This window comes from Peromyscus leucopus, chromosome 8b (assembly GCF_004664715.2).
Source record: "Peromyscus leucopus breed LL Stock chromosome 8b, UCI_PerLeu_2.1, whole genome shotgun sequence".
NCBI classification, from domain to species: Eukaryota; Metazoa; Chordata; class Mammalia; order Rodentia; family Cricetidae; genus Peromyscus; species Peromyscus leucopus.
This window is the reverse complement of record NC_051086.1, coordinates 4,138,386-4,153,019: the sequence shown is the minus strand read 5'-3', so window position 1 is coordinate 4,153,019 and position 14,634 is coordinate 4,138,386. Positions and strand designations below refer to the sequence as shown.

The following is a 14,634-nucleotide window of genomic DNA, read 5'->3' as shown; positions in this document are numbered from 1 at the left end:
TGGCCGCCGTAGCTGTTACCACCTACCCTGGCAGGAGGCAGGATGCACTCTCCTCTGACCGTCCTGTAAGAGACCTTTAGCATGCCTGCTATCTGTTTTAAACAACCACTGCCAGGTCACATGTGACAAGAGTCATGTCACAAACGTCCTGATGCTGCGCTTAGAGAGAATTAGGAAGTGCTTCCCACCCCGACCCCTGCATTTTAAAGCACCTCTCCCTCTAGAACAGTGGTCCTCAGTCTTCCTACTGCTTTGACCCTTTAATATAGTTCCTTGTGTTGTGGTGGCCCCCAATCATAAAATTATTTTTGTTGCTACATCATAACTGCAATGTTGCTACTGTTAAGAACTGCAGTGTAAATGTCTGATATGCAGGACATCTCTGGTATGCCCAGTGAAAAGATCATTTGACCTCCCAAAGGGGTCCTGACCTACAGGTTGAGAACCTCTGCTCTAGATGGTGATTAAAGTCTAAAGTTCCAACAACGACATTATTATTATAGGGCTTACCATTGCCTTATTTGTCTGTACTCCTGAGTTTCTAGGCTCCTCAAATTCATCTGCCCTGTCACTTGGATGAGATAGGAAGGTACTGAGAGCCCCTGGGAGTGAAGAAGGAGAAAAATGTTAGGGTTGTTAAGGACTGCCTTTGCTAGTCTAACAAGTTTGCACTAGACCAACCCGTCCCCATGAGCTGCCAATCAGCAAAAGAGACACAGACTGAACATCACTTTCACAGCGAGGCAGAGGCTCAGGAGTCCCCGGAAGAAGACAGCACAGGGAGAATTGCACAAGGTTGTGGGACTCTGAAAGGGTGCTGAGTTGGAAACTAGAGAGGGTGCTTTGTTGTGCTGGTGTGTGTGTTGTGGAGACAGGTGGCCCTCATCATTAATCTACACTATCCCTTCTTTTGTCTGAACCTCTGCCACCTCCTGCAAAATATAATTGGGATGATCTCCGAAGTTCCTTCAGTCACAGAATCTCCAAAGAGCAATGAGTCTGCTTGCCAGGGAGGACCCTGCTGGAATCTGCAATGTGGAGTCTCGTGTTGGGGAATTTTGAGGATTGCTAGGGCCTGCTTGAGATACAGCCCTGGGAGCCAAGGCTCTCCCTGTGCTGGGTTTCAGGGATTTGCTGGTTCTGTATGAATGTACCTGAGCATATGGTATAGTCAGTTATTTTGACCAGAATTTGGCCTCGGGGGTTGGCTGATTCAAGAGTCTCTCCCTCTGCAAGCTGTACCTTTATTGGGGATGCTTTTCTAAGTTTCTATAAAAATCCAAGTGACAGGGCTGGAGAGATGGCTCAGCAGTTAAGAGCACTGGCTGCTCTTCCAGAGGTCCCAAGTTCAATTCCCAACAACCACATGGTGGCTCACAATCATCTATAGTGGGATCTGATGCCCTCTTGTAACATGAATCTTAAAGAGTCTTATTAATAAAATCAAACCTGAGGCCAGTTATTGGGGTGAATGCTGGTAGATCAGATGCAGAACAAGCCACAGCTATCTCACCTTGCCAGTTCCTCATCTGGTCCTGTTTCCTCAGACTGGGAACCTCTGAGTCCTCATCCAGAATGAATCTCAGCTGAACTGTGCTGCTCCAAAGCCTGAAAGCTTAACCAGCCAAATGCTCCTAGTTTCCGGTCCTCATGCCTTATATACCTTTCTGCTTTCTACCATCACTCCCTGGGATTAAAGGTGTGAGTCACCATGCTTGGCTGTATCCTTGAACAGATGGATCTCTGCCTCCGGGATGCTAGGATTAAAGGCGTGTGCTACCACTGCCTATCCTCTATGTTTAATATTGTGGCTCTTCTGTCTCTGACCCCATTTAAGTTTATTAGGGTACATAATATTTGGGGGAACACAATACCACCACACCCTCTTCTAGCATAAAGTTGTACATGCAGATAGAGCACTCATGCATCAAATAAATAAATCTTTACAAAAAAAAAAAAAAAGAAAAATCCACGTGGGTGATTTAGTTGTTCATCACTATGACAGAAAACCCAAGTAAGACAACTGAAAGGAAGGTTTATTTTGGCTCATAGCTTTAGAGGTTTAGAGCATGCTCTTTGGCTCTGTGGCTTCTGGGCCTGCTAGTGAGGCAGAGTCAGCGTGGAAGGGTGTGGAAGAGCAGAGCCATCCATTCACTTCACTGTAGCCAGAATACAGAAAGAGTCAGGAGAAAACACTAGGTCTAAGATGCTCTTGGGGTACCAGCCTCTAGAAACCAGCATCTTCCAACCCTGCACGCCTCACTTCTGTAGTTCCACTTCCTACCAACAATCTACTCAAAATCCAAATACATAAATGTGTCCGTGCCTAGCAGCTCGAGACACAAACCACGACAGCCCCCAGTGTCCTGAAGAGTCCCCTTATCCTTCAGGGACCTCCATTCAGGTGAAACCCATCTTTGACTTCACTGGAGAGAAGAATTTCAGGATGAGCCAGTGTGAAGCAGAGTTGGAGTTTATTAAAAAATGAAAAGAATGTTTGACATAGATTTAAACACAGGGGTTCCTAGAAGGAGACACCCCCAGAGGGAGAAGAAGCCACACAGAGGAGGTGGGCATGGGCTTCTTCAAGGACAGCAGCCTCAAGTGTCTTAGCAGCCCCCATATAGTAGTCCACTTGGTTTCTCACAAGTTACAGCAGAGAGCAGATACCACCCAGTCTGTCTCTTTTGATAAGGGAGCTTATAGGATGGCTCCATGGGATTACAATATTATAAAAATAAACTATGAGCCACAAGATTGTGCAAAGGGGTGAAGACAGGTCCTTCACTGCCAGTGGAGTCTAGTAAGATTCCTAGAAAACTGTACGGTTTTAGCTGGGATAGGAGAAAGGTCATGTACACATAGGTCTTAAGCATGATCTGTTGCTATTTTATATTCTTATTAAAATATCTCTCTATAAAATGTCTCTCTATAAAATGCACAGCTTTTGCAGCAAATGTTGTTAACTGTGCTAGAGTTCTTGACTGGTGGAGAGAGTCTCTGAGTAGATCCTGGGTGAGGGGTTCCTCTCCTATGTCTCCATCATTTACCCACTTTTCTGTCCTGCCTCAAATGAGTGAAACTGCCACTTAAGTCAGAGCACTCCTGATCTGACCATCTCTGGAAACATGTTCACAGACACACCGGGATGTTCTAGTCTCTTAGATGTCTCTCAATCCAATTAAACTGCTAAGGAAGATGGATTATTCCATACCATATCACATAAGCAAGATTGACCATCATACTATGTCACTAAGCAGATGCAAAGAGGGACAATTCCGGGAGATAACAGGGTGAATAACAGCCCATTGGAGGTTGTAATAAGAAATACACATGGGCCTCTGGGTCTAGCATATCGTTTGATCACATGTGTGAGCAAGAAGTCTGCACAGTGAGTGATCAACCAAGGGACCACACTGTGTGAATGACAGATCAGTAAGTGATACAGCTCCAGTGTGCAGATCCTAGGGCACCAGACCTTCAGAGCAGGGAGGAGGCAGGTGTAAACTGACCAGTTTTTAAGGAGAGCTCAGAGCCAGATTTTGAAGGCTCAGTAGGTGTAGGTCAGCTGGTGATGGAAGACTTCACGGGAACAGAAGAAGTGATTGGTACTGGGTCAGGTCCTGAGGAAAGAGGGGACAAGGTCCAGCCAGGTGGGAGCAAGAAATGGAGCTGAAGGTGTGAGGCTGGCTTGGGGAAAGAATGGACACAAGAAGAAGATTGGCCAGGTTTGGCCTAGTGCTTGGAAGTCATGTGGGTCAGAGAGCAGCAGGGAGGTGGAGACTAGCAGGGGATTGTTTTGTCTCTTCAGGTCTGTCTTTCTCTTGCAGGATTCTCAGTAAGTTAAGTCAAGACATCAACAAGAATGAAGAGAGAAGAAGCATTTTCACACGCAAGTGAGTAGGCAGCTCCAGCCTAGGCACCGCTACAATGGAACTCAAGAATTAAAATCCCAAGATGTGCCTTTAAAAGAATCTGTAGCACGGGTGTTGCCCCTACTGCTTCCCCTGTGGTGGTCCCCTCTGTCCCGGGGGTCATGAAGAGAGTGCGGAAGGAGGGGAGGGAGTTCCCTCTCCCCGATGAACATTTTGCCCCTGGGTCCAGGACATCAGGGGAACATTCCCTAGATTGTTAAAGAGTCACAGGCTGTGACACCAGTGTGGCTTTAGTGGACTCCAGAAAGTGAGGGACAGCTCAACTCTGGTTGCCAAGCAATGAGGGGGCAAGTCTTGGGCAGGGAGATATAATCGCCATTGGTGCAGAGGGCTGGACTGAGGAAAGGAGATGCCATTAGATGGACAGGCTATTGATGCTGTTGTTTGCCTTTGCAGAACCCAGGTTCAGCGATTTCCGGAGGAGACAGGTAAAGGTATCGGGGCCAAGAGGCAGCTGCTCTAGGAGGTGAACCGTGCTTCAGTTCTGGCCTTCTTGAGTACCTTTCATGGGACTCAACTCATTAACTTACTAGCCAGGTCTTCATCATAAAAGAGTTTGGGTTCCCACTGAGAGGAGGAAGGATGCCAGTCTAGAGGTACGGTGCAGACCTCTACTTGCTCTGTGGGAGAGCCTAGACTAAGCTCTGAGCACCTGAGCTGAGCCATGTCTCATTTCTGAGTCTTTCAAGCAGTTTCCCATTGTACAATTGCACAAAACATCTCGAGTTGGGTTCTTGGACCCTACCCAGTCCTGTTGACTAAGAAACCCCATGAATAAGGTCCCAGGTCTTACTCTATGAAAGCAACCTGGGTAACTTTATATGCATACAAGAAAGATTAGGTACCATTGCTGCTCTCTGGTATAATGAACTCTTCAGATAGAAACGATATGGCCAATAGTAAGTTGCTCTCTTAGTATGTTTTCTGATGCCATAATACTGCTCCTAAAGTTGGTTACTTTATGAAGGAAAGAGATTTATTAATTTCAAAGTTCTAGAGGTCCGAGAGCATGGTGCTGCCTTCAGTTCAACTTCTGGCTAAATTCAACTTCATTACGAATAGCATCATGTGGGAAAGCATGAGACTAGCAAGGGGCATGTGTAGAAGTGACATGCCAGGAGTGTGCCTGTAACAAGTAATCTAGTCTCTAGGCCCAGATGACTCCTGTGACACCTATTCCAGTCTGGAGAGACCCAAGTCAGTCTCTGGAGAAAGATACTGATCCATTCATGAGGTCCCTAATTATCTCTTAAGGATCCCTCGGCTTCTCAATGCCATTACATCACGATTTAAATGAGTTCTGGTAGGGTAAACTGTACTCAATACAACAGTTGCTGGTCCTGAAGCATGTAGAGGGAAGGAAAAAGGCCTGTGATGGACACTGGAGGGAGATCTGCTCTGACTCTGTTGGGTGCTGATGGTGGTGTTATCTCTTTCACAGAAAGCCATGAAGAAGACAATGGTGGCTGGTCATCCTTTGTGAGTATGGTTTGGGGCAAATCATCTTTATAGTGATGGCCAGAGTGGCTTTACATTGATCGTCATAATGCTGAAAAAGGAGCAAGCTCCCTCCTCCAACAAGGCATTGAAACATCCCATTTCAGGGCTCAGAAAAGGCCCGGCAGTAAATATTTCCAGCTTTGGAAGCCCAGGGGTTTCTCCTCTACTCCTCAGCTCTGCTCCTGTGGAATAGAAGCCGCCACGGGCAGTGAGCAAATGAGTGAGCTCGATTGTGACAGTCAGGCTTCCTGGAAGAATATGGAGGTGGAGCTGTAACTTGCTGGCCACACCATTGCTCACCACGACCAAGCCTCATAGCAATCCCACCCTCTCTTCTATCTTTCCTAGAAATCTATGCTACTCTAACTTTTCTTCTCATGGACTTAAGTCACCATTGGTGACACAGAGGGAAGAGTTCCAGAATGAAGTGTTAGGGTCACATTGACACTATCTTTCAGAGTCTGATGGATTGTGCATCCCCTCACCTCAAACTACACATTGTCACCATGCATGAAGCCGGGTGGGGGCTAAGAACTCTGTGATGGAAAAGAAAGCAAGGAAGCCTGCTGGAGGATGCACTTGTGCAAACCCCTTTGCCGGGGAGAGGCGGATCTGGGGGCCAGGCTGCCCAGCCCAAGTCTAAGAGGTCTTTCTGGTCTCCTTAGGTCTTTAAAAAACATTCATGGAGAGAATATCCCTTGTCTTATTGGGATTCGTGTAACTGAAAGCATTTCATTTGAAAGAAAATGGGTTTTAGTAAAGTATTTTTTTTATGGAAAAACAAAGGAATGCAACAGATTTATTTTGTACAAATAAACAAGAGCATAGGTTTCCTCAGACAAGTCTGTGCTTCAGCACAGCAACTGGATCCCTGCAGAGGAGGTTTGTCTTAAGCCCTCCTGTGCTCAGCCGGAGCTTAGTCTTCAATCCTGTCCCGAGGCCACTATACTTTATAGTTTGCTTCTTGATAGATCTGCCTGGAGGACGCTGGGATCCTAGGCAGAGATCTCACAGAATCCACACTGTAAAAGCATCATCCTGTGACATCTGTACAAACGGCGCTGTTCCTCCCCTATGTTCACAGGAAGAAGATGACTATGAAAGTCCCAACGAGGATGATCCGGAAGGGGAGGACGATGGTGACTACGAGTCCCCCAATGAGGAAGAAGAGGTGTTGGTGAATGATATTGATGATTATGAGCCTCCACCCTCCAATGATGAGGAGGCTCTGCAGAACTCCATCCTGCCCGCAAAGCCTTTCCCCAACACCAACTCCATGTACATCGGTAAGAGCCTCTTTGCAGCCTGCTGGCCCTGGCAGCCCTGGAACAAGCTGTCTGCTGAGCTGCTCTGGGTGCTGATTTTTGCTCAGCTTCTGAAAAACTGTGTGGCTTGAGACCAAAGAATCTACCCCTCTAGCCACTTCCTCAGGCTAATGACAGAAGAGAGGACAAAGGCTTGCCAGAAAGAGGGCAGCTGTGTGACACTGCCATTTGCAGACTGTCACAATAAATGTGAAGGTATTCGGAGGGGCTGGTCCTGCCTTTACAATGAGACTGTTTTGAGGATGTTCCTCATCTGCCTGTTTCTCTCTACCCATATATCCTTCCTCGTTCATTCGTTCATTATTTCACGAAGTCACAAATGTTACTCATCTCCTCTTGTGAGCCAGACAGCATGTGCTGGAAGCTACCAGGAAGGGAGATGCACATTTGTCTTGTGGGAATTACTTTCTAGTAGAGGAGGGGACAGAAAATGAACAAAGCCACACTTGGCTTCCTCTGCACCCAGGCAGCGATGTGTCTAACCCTGGGGGCTGTGTTGTCGTTTGCTTCAGACTCCACTCCATCACCTCACTTCCTGTATTGAAGGACCGAACACTAAAGCCAATGGGCAGGGAGCTTCATCCATCATTAGAGCTGTTTCAGACCTAGGAGAGTGGGGCAGAAAAGGGAAACCAGGTGGTGAGTGTCTCTCAGTGTCTGTCACAAAGACAGAGTGATCGAGACAGACCTCATCCTCCAGCACTCTTAGTCTAGTAAGTGAGGCCACACCAAACAATTGCATGTGTTATTTTGTTAGCCACCATGATAAATGGGTTTGCTCCCTCGGGATGTGACATTTGAGTGACAGTCTTCGGCTGTTATTAAATAGACTATTGAGAAAGAGTTAGAGTTGGTTAAATGAGGCTGAGTGGGGTAAGGGAGGAACATTTGAAGCAGTTGAAATGGCCATGCAAAGGCCCTGAGGTCCCAGGGAATATAACACATCGGAGGATCTGAAAGGTGGCCCGTGATGTGGAGAAGACCAGGCTTGCCCTCGCTCTGAGCCCATTCCTTCCGGAAGGGAAATGACATTCTTCCTAGGGCTAACACAAGGGTGGATCAGGAGAACACTCAGGATTTTTTTTTTTAACCCCAAGTACCAGACTCCCTCCACACTCCTCCTAAAACTAACATAGTCAGTTAGGGTTTCTACAAGTATGATAAAGTGAAAAGCACAAGATGCCAGGGGGCTGTCGGCCACTTGCTGCTCATGCCTCACAGTTCTACTCTGGCCTCTCCCAGCCAAAGGGGTGAGAGACCCCAAACTCATCAAGCTGCTCTTGAGCAGTTCTGTGGCAGTTGGAGTAATGTGAGTGTCTCAGGTGAGACCATGTGCTATTTAACTTGGTAACAGAGTTGGGGGCCAGCTCCTCCCTTTAAGGGAGGAGACGGGCAAAAGGAGGAAGTAGGAGAGTGAGTCCAGAATGTCTGTAAAGGGAAGGAAGCTACAGAACAAGGGGCCCGTGAGAGGTAGCAGCTAATGTAACACTGATAAGCAAGTTCATGTGCGGTGTGAGCATATGCATGCAGGCATGCACACATGTGTCTGTGCATGCATAAATGTCAGCATACACAGGTGTTTCTAGGTGCACATGTGTGCACATGCCTGTGAACATACACACATTATGTGCATATATATGCATGCAGGCTCATGTGTCCATGCATGTATACATTTGTACACCCACACATGTAGAATTGTATCTGAAAACACTCACTGGGGTAATTCTGTAGAAGATTCCTTTTGGTTGGCAGTGTCTCAGATATCACCTGTTTGAAGAGTCAAACCAATTGACAGGAAGTGGAGCAGACAGGGTTCGAGGACTTCCCGCCTCCTGTAGGACCCAGGCTGGGTCTGACTGTAGCTGGGACTCATGCTGGTGCTGATGGAGGTCTGGGGGCCCAGGATCAGGTGTTCTTGGCACCTCAAGCTGCATGGGTCGGCACAGCATGTTCCAAGAGAACCCTGCACTTAGACAACACTCTCTTTCAAGTTTTCATTTCTTCTCTCACTTGAACATTGTGTTTCCACAGACCGGCCTCCCACCAGCAAGGTCTCCCAGCAGCCTCCGGTGCCCCCGCAGAGACCAATGGCTGCCCTCCCTCCCTTGCCAACGACTGGCCGGAATCACTCAGTAAGCCTTCTCCCCTTCTTTCAGGCCACTTTGTATCCGCAGCAATTGTTTCATTAGCAGACAGAAAAGGAACTAGACATCTTTACCTGATTCTAAGTTTGTAAGAAACGGTTACGCCAGGGAAAAGGCAAGCCCGCCCGCTCCACTCATTTTGTGGTGATACATAAGCAGTTTCTATTTATGTCATAATGTTTATTGGCATTTTTTTGGTACCATAAACAATATGAACTGTGTGGGGTTTTTTTGTTTGTTTGTTTTTTGTTTTTTGTTTTTTTGTTTTGTTTTGTTTTTTCGAGACAGGGTTTCTCTGTGTAGCTTTGTGCCTTTCCTGGAACTCGCTTTGGAGACCAGGCTGGCCTCGAACTCACAGAGATCCGCCTGCCTCTGTCTCCGAGTGCTGGATTTAAAGGCGTGCGCCACCACCGCCCGGCAAACTGTGTGTTTAATGGGGGACTCCCCTTCCAATATTCATCTATTTAACTATGGGAGAACTGAGTCTAGGTTCCCAATCTAGGCCTCCCTCCTGCACGCAGTATTGTGCCACCTGCTGGCCAAATCCCGAAACTTCAGGGATGACCACCTTCAGGCAACAAAATTTCCAATGCAGTGAAGCCGGAGAGAAAGTAGTAGCAAGCCCCCTTTTCCTTTCCTTTCAGCATTCAGTCCAGCTCCTATGGAGCTCACACAAAGTGAAAGGAGTCAGTATCTGGCGATGTGCTCTTTCCCCAAGTGGCCAGGACACATTAACAACTGTGCCAAGTGTCCAAGTGTGAGGACCAGAAGGGAAGATTAGAATGAGAGGAGGGCCCTGGCAAATATGGAGTCCTCACTGTAGTGAGGACCTCCTTCTCATAGACGGCCCCCTCCTGCTGGCATAGCACTTTTGCAAAGGGGCCTCATGGAGCCCATGTGTCTACACAAGCATTTTGTTTTTGAAGTCTGGAGAATTTCACCTCCTCCACTGGGAGGCAGAATTTGCCCATCACGTTAACAGATATTGACTGGGCAGCTACTACACAACAGTGTTCTCTGTGCCAGGGGAAGAATATGAACAGCTCAGAATGCCCCAACTTTCATGAAGTTTTGATGATAAACAAGTAAATAGATGGAGAAATGATTTGCATATGCAGTTAGGAAGGCAGAAAACCAGGTAACGTGACCAAGGGTACCAACCTGACAGAAAGCAGAGAGAACATCCCGCTCAGAGGAACCAGCCACAGAGATGTTTGAGAGTGTGTATGGGCTCTGGGTTTGGTGAGAACTGTAAGGAGGCCCTTATGTGGGGGTCCTGTGAGCATCAGAGAAGAGCACAACAATTCCCTGGAGAGGCAGGCAGGAGCATCTTGTGTAGGACTTCACATGGGGCTTGGGTTTCATTTCCCATGTGACTGGAGCCCCTGGAGGCCTTGGCAGGAGTTTCTGCGTGCTCCTTTGCTGTGCACAAAGCCTTTAGCATGAGAGAGTGAGGAAACTCACAGAGGAGGCGACCTCTGCAGCTCAGCTGACAGAGGGGATGGCGAGCTGCTGGGAGACCTGACGATGGAGAAAGGGGAGCAGGTCCAGATAGACTTGGGGAGACAATGCCACCAAGTCTTGCTGAGGTATGTGGGAAAGTTTCCAAACGTTTATTTGTTTGTTTTTTAATTTCATGCAGCCACTGTCTCCACCCCAACCCACCCATGAAGAACCCAGCAGAAATCGAAACCACAAACCAGCAAAGTGTAAGCATAGGGTTGCCTTCTGCCCACCGGCCCTCCTACCCCATCCCCAGCCAGCAGCTTTCTTCTTTTAACTGACCTCAGTCTTTTCCACTCCAGTGCCTCCTCCATCAATAGACAGAAGCACAAAACCTCCCCTCGACCGCTCACTGGCGCCTCCCGACCGAGAGCCCTTCACACTAGGTTGGTATTACTCATATTTTATGCATGATAACAATGGCTACTTTTATAGTGAGCTAAGTGCACTTTTTTTTATACACACCATACCACTTTACTACTGTGCTGTTGTGAGAAGCATCCTCATTTTACAGAGAAAGAAACTGAGGCACAAAGCAGTAACTTCCCAACATCACTCAGCCACCACATGATGAAGATAGAGACCTAAACCCAGGTCAGCTGATCTGAGATCCCCTGCTCTTAGTCCCTGGGCTGTGCCTGCTCCACCACAACTGTGAGCTGTGTGTACTTCGGCCAAGACACAGAAGGAAGCATCCTGGTACCCAGGGAGGAAATGGGCTGAGAGGCAGAGCTCTGGGAGAGCTGGTATCAGCTGTTTGGGCTGCTACTTCTTAGCTGCTGACCCAGAGGGTGTTTTTTGCTTAGGCACAGTCTCACGATCAGGAGGATGTTCTCTTAGGAGAAAGTGTTTTCTAAAATTCTAAGTACCATCTGATGTCAAAATGCCCTTTGCCATGGATGTGTGCAGTTGATGAAACACTATGGACTTTTCTCGTAATTATGATTCCGGCTACCTTGATTCTAGCTACCCTTACACAGTCGTTTTTTAAATTCAACTCAGAAATTTAGCTACCATTTATTGAACATCTAGTATGGGTCAAGCAATTTATATCCTTAGGTCAAGCCAACGAAGAGGGGTTGTTATCAGCCCCACCTCTTAGATGAGGAAACAAGTTCAAAGAGGATGAATGATTGTGCTCAATTTGCATAGATGGGTTAAGATTTTCACACCATGTCTTTCGGACTTTGAAGTGGGTGCTTTTTTGCATCCTAGCACATGATACTGAGGACCTGGGCTTTGAACCTGTTAAAGACTAGGTGGATCTTGGCAAGAAAAAAATCTAAACTGAGTAGAAATAGAATCCAGGTTTCAGCTCCATCCTTTCTCTTCCCCAGTGGGACTCTGAACAAAGCCTTGGCCTTTTCTTGGCCACAGTGTTCTCCTCGGTTGGCCAAACGACTTTAAGATCTTGGATTGGAAGCTTCAGCTTGCTGTTATTTCCCTGATGCACATGTTAGCTCTGTTGAGTCATGAGAAGCTGTGTTATCCACTGAGTTTAGAGTTCATTGTAGAGAACTGTACACGTTATATAAAAAGGAGCCAGGCAGTGGTGGCGCACGCCTTTAATCCCAACACTCAGGAGGCAGAGGGAGGTGGATCTCTGTGAGTTCGAGGCCAGCCTGGTCTACAGAGTGAGTTCCAAAACAGCCAGGGCTGTTCCAAAGAGAAACCCTGTCTCAGAAAACAACAACAACAACAACAAAGTAGATAGACTTGATCTGAACTCTAAGCCTTCTCACTACCACAAGCGAGGGCATCAGGAAATTGGAATACTTCACATTTCATCTTCAGACACACAAATTACTCCTTTAAGTACTTTTCAACTTTTGCAGACATTTTAGAAATAGCATTTCCTGATGATACAGGTTTAACTTTGGAATTGCATCCTTGTCCAGATGTTGCAGAGGAACAAACTTCTGCTAATGCTTAGACTCTGACCATAAAACTCCTAACATGCCCAGAGTATATGCATATTAAAAGATTGCTATTTGGTTTGTTTGTTTGTTTGTTTCTTATGACTCAAATACTTTCTGAACAAGGAAAATCTATTCTGACCAAAGAATGTTAATTTACTTTTGGGGTACCCCTTTAAAGAAGGTGTTCAATCTCAAACTCTAAATATTTCCTAAACTTCTTGCGTGTCATGAGAATGCTCTTCCCTTGGCCAGTGAGTTATTCAAAGCAGACAATTTTCTTATATCTCCCTGGGTCCACCATGAACTCAGACCTTATGTGATGCTGTGAATATGTGATTCCAAGTGGACGGCATAAGCATGCACCTTTGGGTGCTAAGTATGGGAGGGTAGGAAGAGAGAGGAGCTAGCCAGTATTTGTCAGCACCTACCCATCTATCCTGTCCCTGACCCTCACAGAAAACCTACACTGACTTCACAGCCATGGAAACTGAGATCCAACATGCTCAGGTACTATCAGGCCTGCTTCTAGATCTGTTAGAACCTCAATAATAATGTTTTTATCACATAGAAAAACAAAAGATCCACCTAACTCACAGGGTCTCAGATACAATAACCTAAGTTGTTTTGAATAACTTGGCATTAAAGAGCCCTTGGGTATAAATACTTGGCCTCATTGCCATCTATTCTCAAAGAAATCAAACAAGTGAACAAACAAAAATCACTGTCACTGCCACCACCACCACCACCACCATGACCATCCCCACCATGACCACCACCACTGTGACCACCATTGCTATCATCACTACCACCACCACCATGACCACCACCACCATGACCACCACCACCATGACCACCACCACCATAACCACCACCACATAACCATCACTACCATGACCACCACCACCATGACCACCACCACATAACCATCACCACCGTGACCACCACCACCATAACCATCAACACAATGACCATCATCATCACTATTCAAATGGTTTCTGGTACACCAGGACAATCTCTTAAAGCCCTTGTTCCCAAGTTAATTAATTTTTTCAGAAACCAAATAGAGTTCTTTACATAATACCAAGTGTTTGGAGGAAAATTACTCCTTCATGAAACACAGGTTTACTTCAAAAATCAAAATAAGCTGGACAACAGATGCTTAAGCAATGAAAGAAAAGTAAAATCCCAAGAAGACATCAATCCATTGGATGCTCAGTTACACTAAGTCACAGGATGAAAAGGAGCACAGACCCCCACATCCCGTTAGCATGTACACAGCTCTGTGACTTGGACAATCCAGGCAGTATTTTTAAGCCAAGAAGATCAGGTGCTCTGCAACAGATCCTTCAAGATCTGAAGTCCCAGCTTGAAGTCAGTCTTCCCCAGAGACCCAGACATAGTGTTCATCAGAATCTGTTTCTCAACCTCACACTTGTCCCCAGTTGAATGTTCTACTCTCTCTTGTTTCCAGGAAAGAAACCAACATTTTCTGACAAGGTAAGCTGTTTTTCTGGTTGGTTTATCGTTTTAGTTTTCATTTTGATTTTTTTGGTCTTGTCCTTATTCTTTGGAGAGTGCTGGACCCTCACATGTCTTCTCTAATGTCTTACAGCCCTCAGCCCCTGTGGGAAGGTAAGCCTCTATTGTATTGGATCAAGCCCCAGAGTTCCCCTGTAGCTCTCTGCCCAGTTAAAGTGGTTTCTTACAAATAAATCCTTTCTCTGTACACTCAGCAGGACTCTCGGGGAGCATTTACCCAAGATACAAAAGCCTCCTTTACCACCAGCCATGGACAGACACGAAAGGAATGAAAGGAGCGGACCCCTGACAGCAAAGAAGCCACCGGTTCCAAAGTAATCATCCTGCTCCGCCTGCAGAGGGCCTTTGAACTCCCAGTACTTGGGAGGGAGGGCGAGGACACCTTCCCTTGCTGGTTAGATGAAAAGTAGAGAGGTCTGTGAAGAGAATGGAATCGAGCTGAGGAGCGAGTAGAAGTACTTAGTGGGGATTACAGGGTGGCTGCTGTGGGAGACCTTGTCTGAAGCAGGGTCTCATTTTTGTTGGGTTTTCTCTGCCTTTGTCGGACTGCAGCCTGAACAGCACGGGTGCTGTATTTGTCGCTTTTTGTCATGAGGGAGCAGAGAAGGACTGGGTGGGGGTTTCTAGGCCAGCATTAGTCTCCTTCTTACTGCTCAACCACTTTCCCAACCACAGGAGACCGAGCTTGGCTCTAGCAGCTTTACCTCTGCTCTAATAAAATCATGTATGGTCTATTTACCAAACAACACCAGTGTACCCGGGTTTGTTG

The 14,634-nt window shown here is 46.7% G+C and overlaps 1 protein-coding gene across 3 annotated transcripts in view; it reads left to right on the top strand.

Moving 5' to 3' along the window:
* The window catches only part of Lcp2 (lymphocyte cytosolic protein 2), a 45,989-nt gene that overhangs the window by 18,372 nt on the left and 12,983 nt on the right, over positions 1-14,634 (top strand). For 2 of the 3 annotated variants that reach the window (XM_028894899.2, XM_037201585.1), the window contains exons 4-13: positions 3,831-3,896; positions 4,332-4,363; positions 5,377-5,414; positions 6,520-6,721; positions 8,792-8,892; positions 10,547-10,613; positions 10,710-10,793; positions 13,798-13,823; positions 13,939-13,958; positions 14,060-14,179. In XM_028894899.2, the coding sequence (XP_028750732.1) occupies positions 3,831-3,896; positions 4,332-4,363; positions 5,377-5,414; positions 6,520-6,721; positions 8,792-8,892; positions 10,547-10,613; positions 10,710-10,793; positions 13,798-13,823; positions 13,939-13,958; positions 14,060-14,179 (756 nt within the window). The remainder of the gene's footprint in view (positions 1-3,830; positions 3,897-4,331; positions 4,364-5,376; positions 5,415-6,519; positions 6,722-8,791; positions 8,893-10,546; positions 10,614-10,709; positions 10,794-13,797; positions 13,824-13,938; positions 13,959-14,059; positions 14,180-14,634) is intronic. The other variant, XM_028894900.2, reaches the window with a different exon arrangement.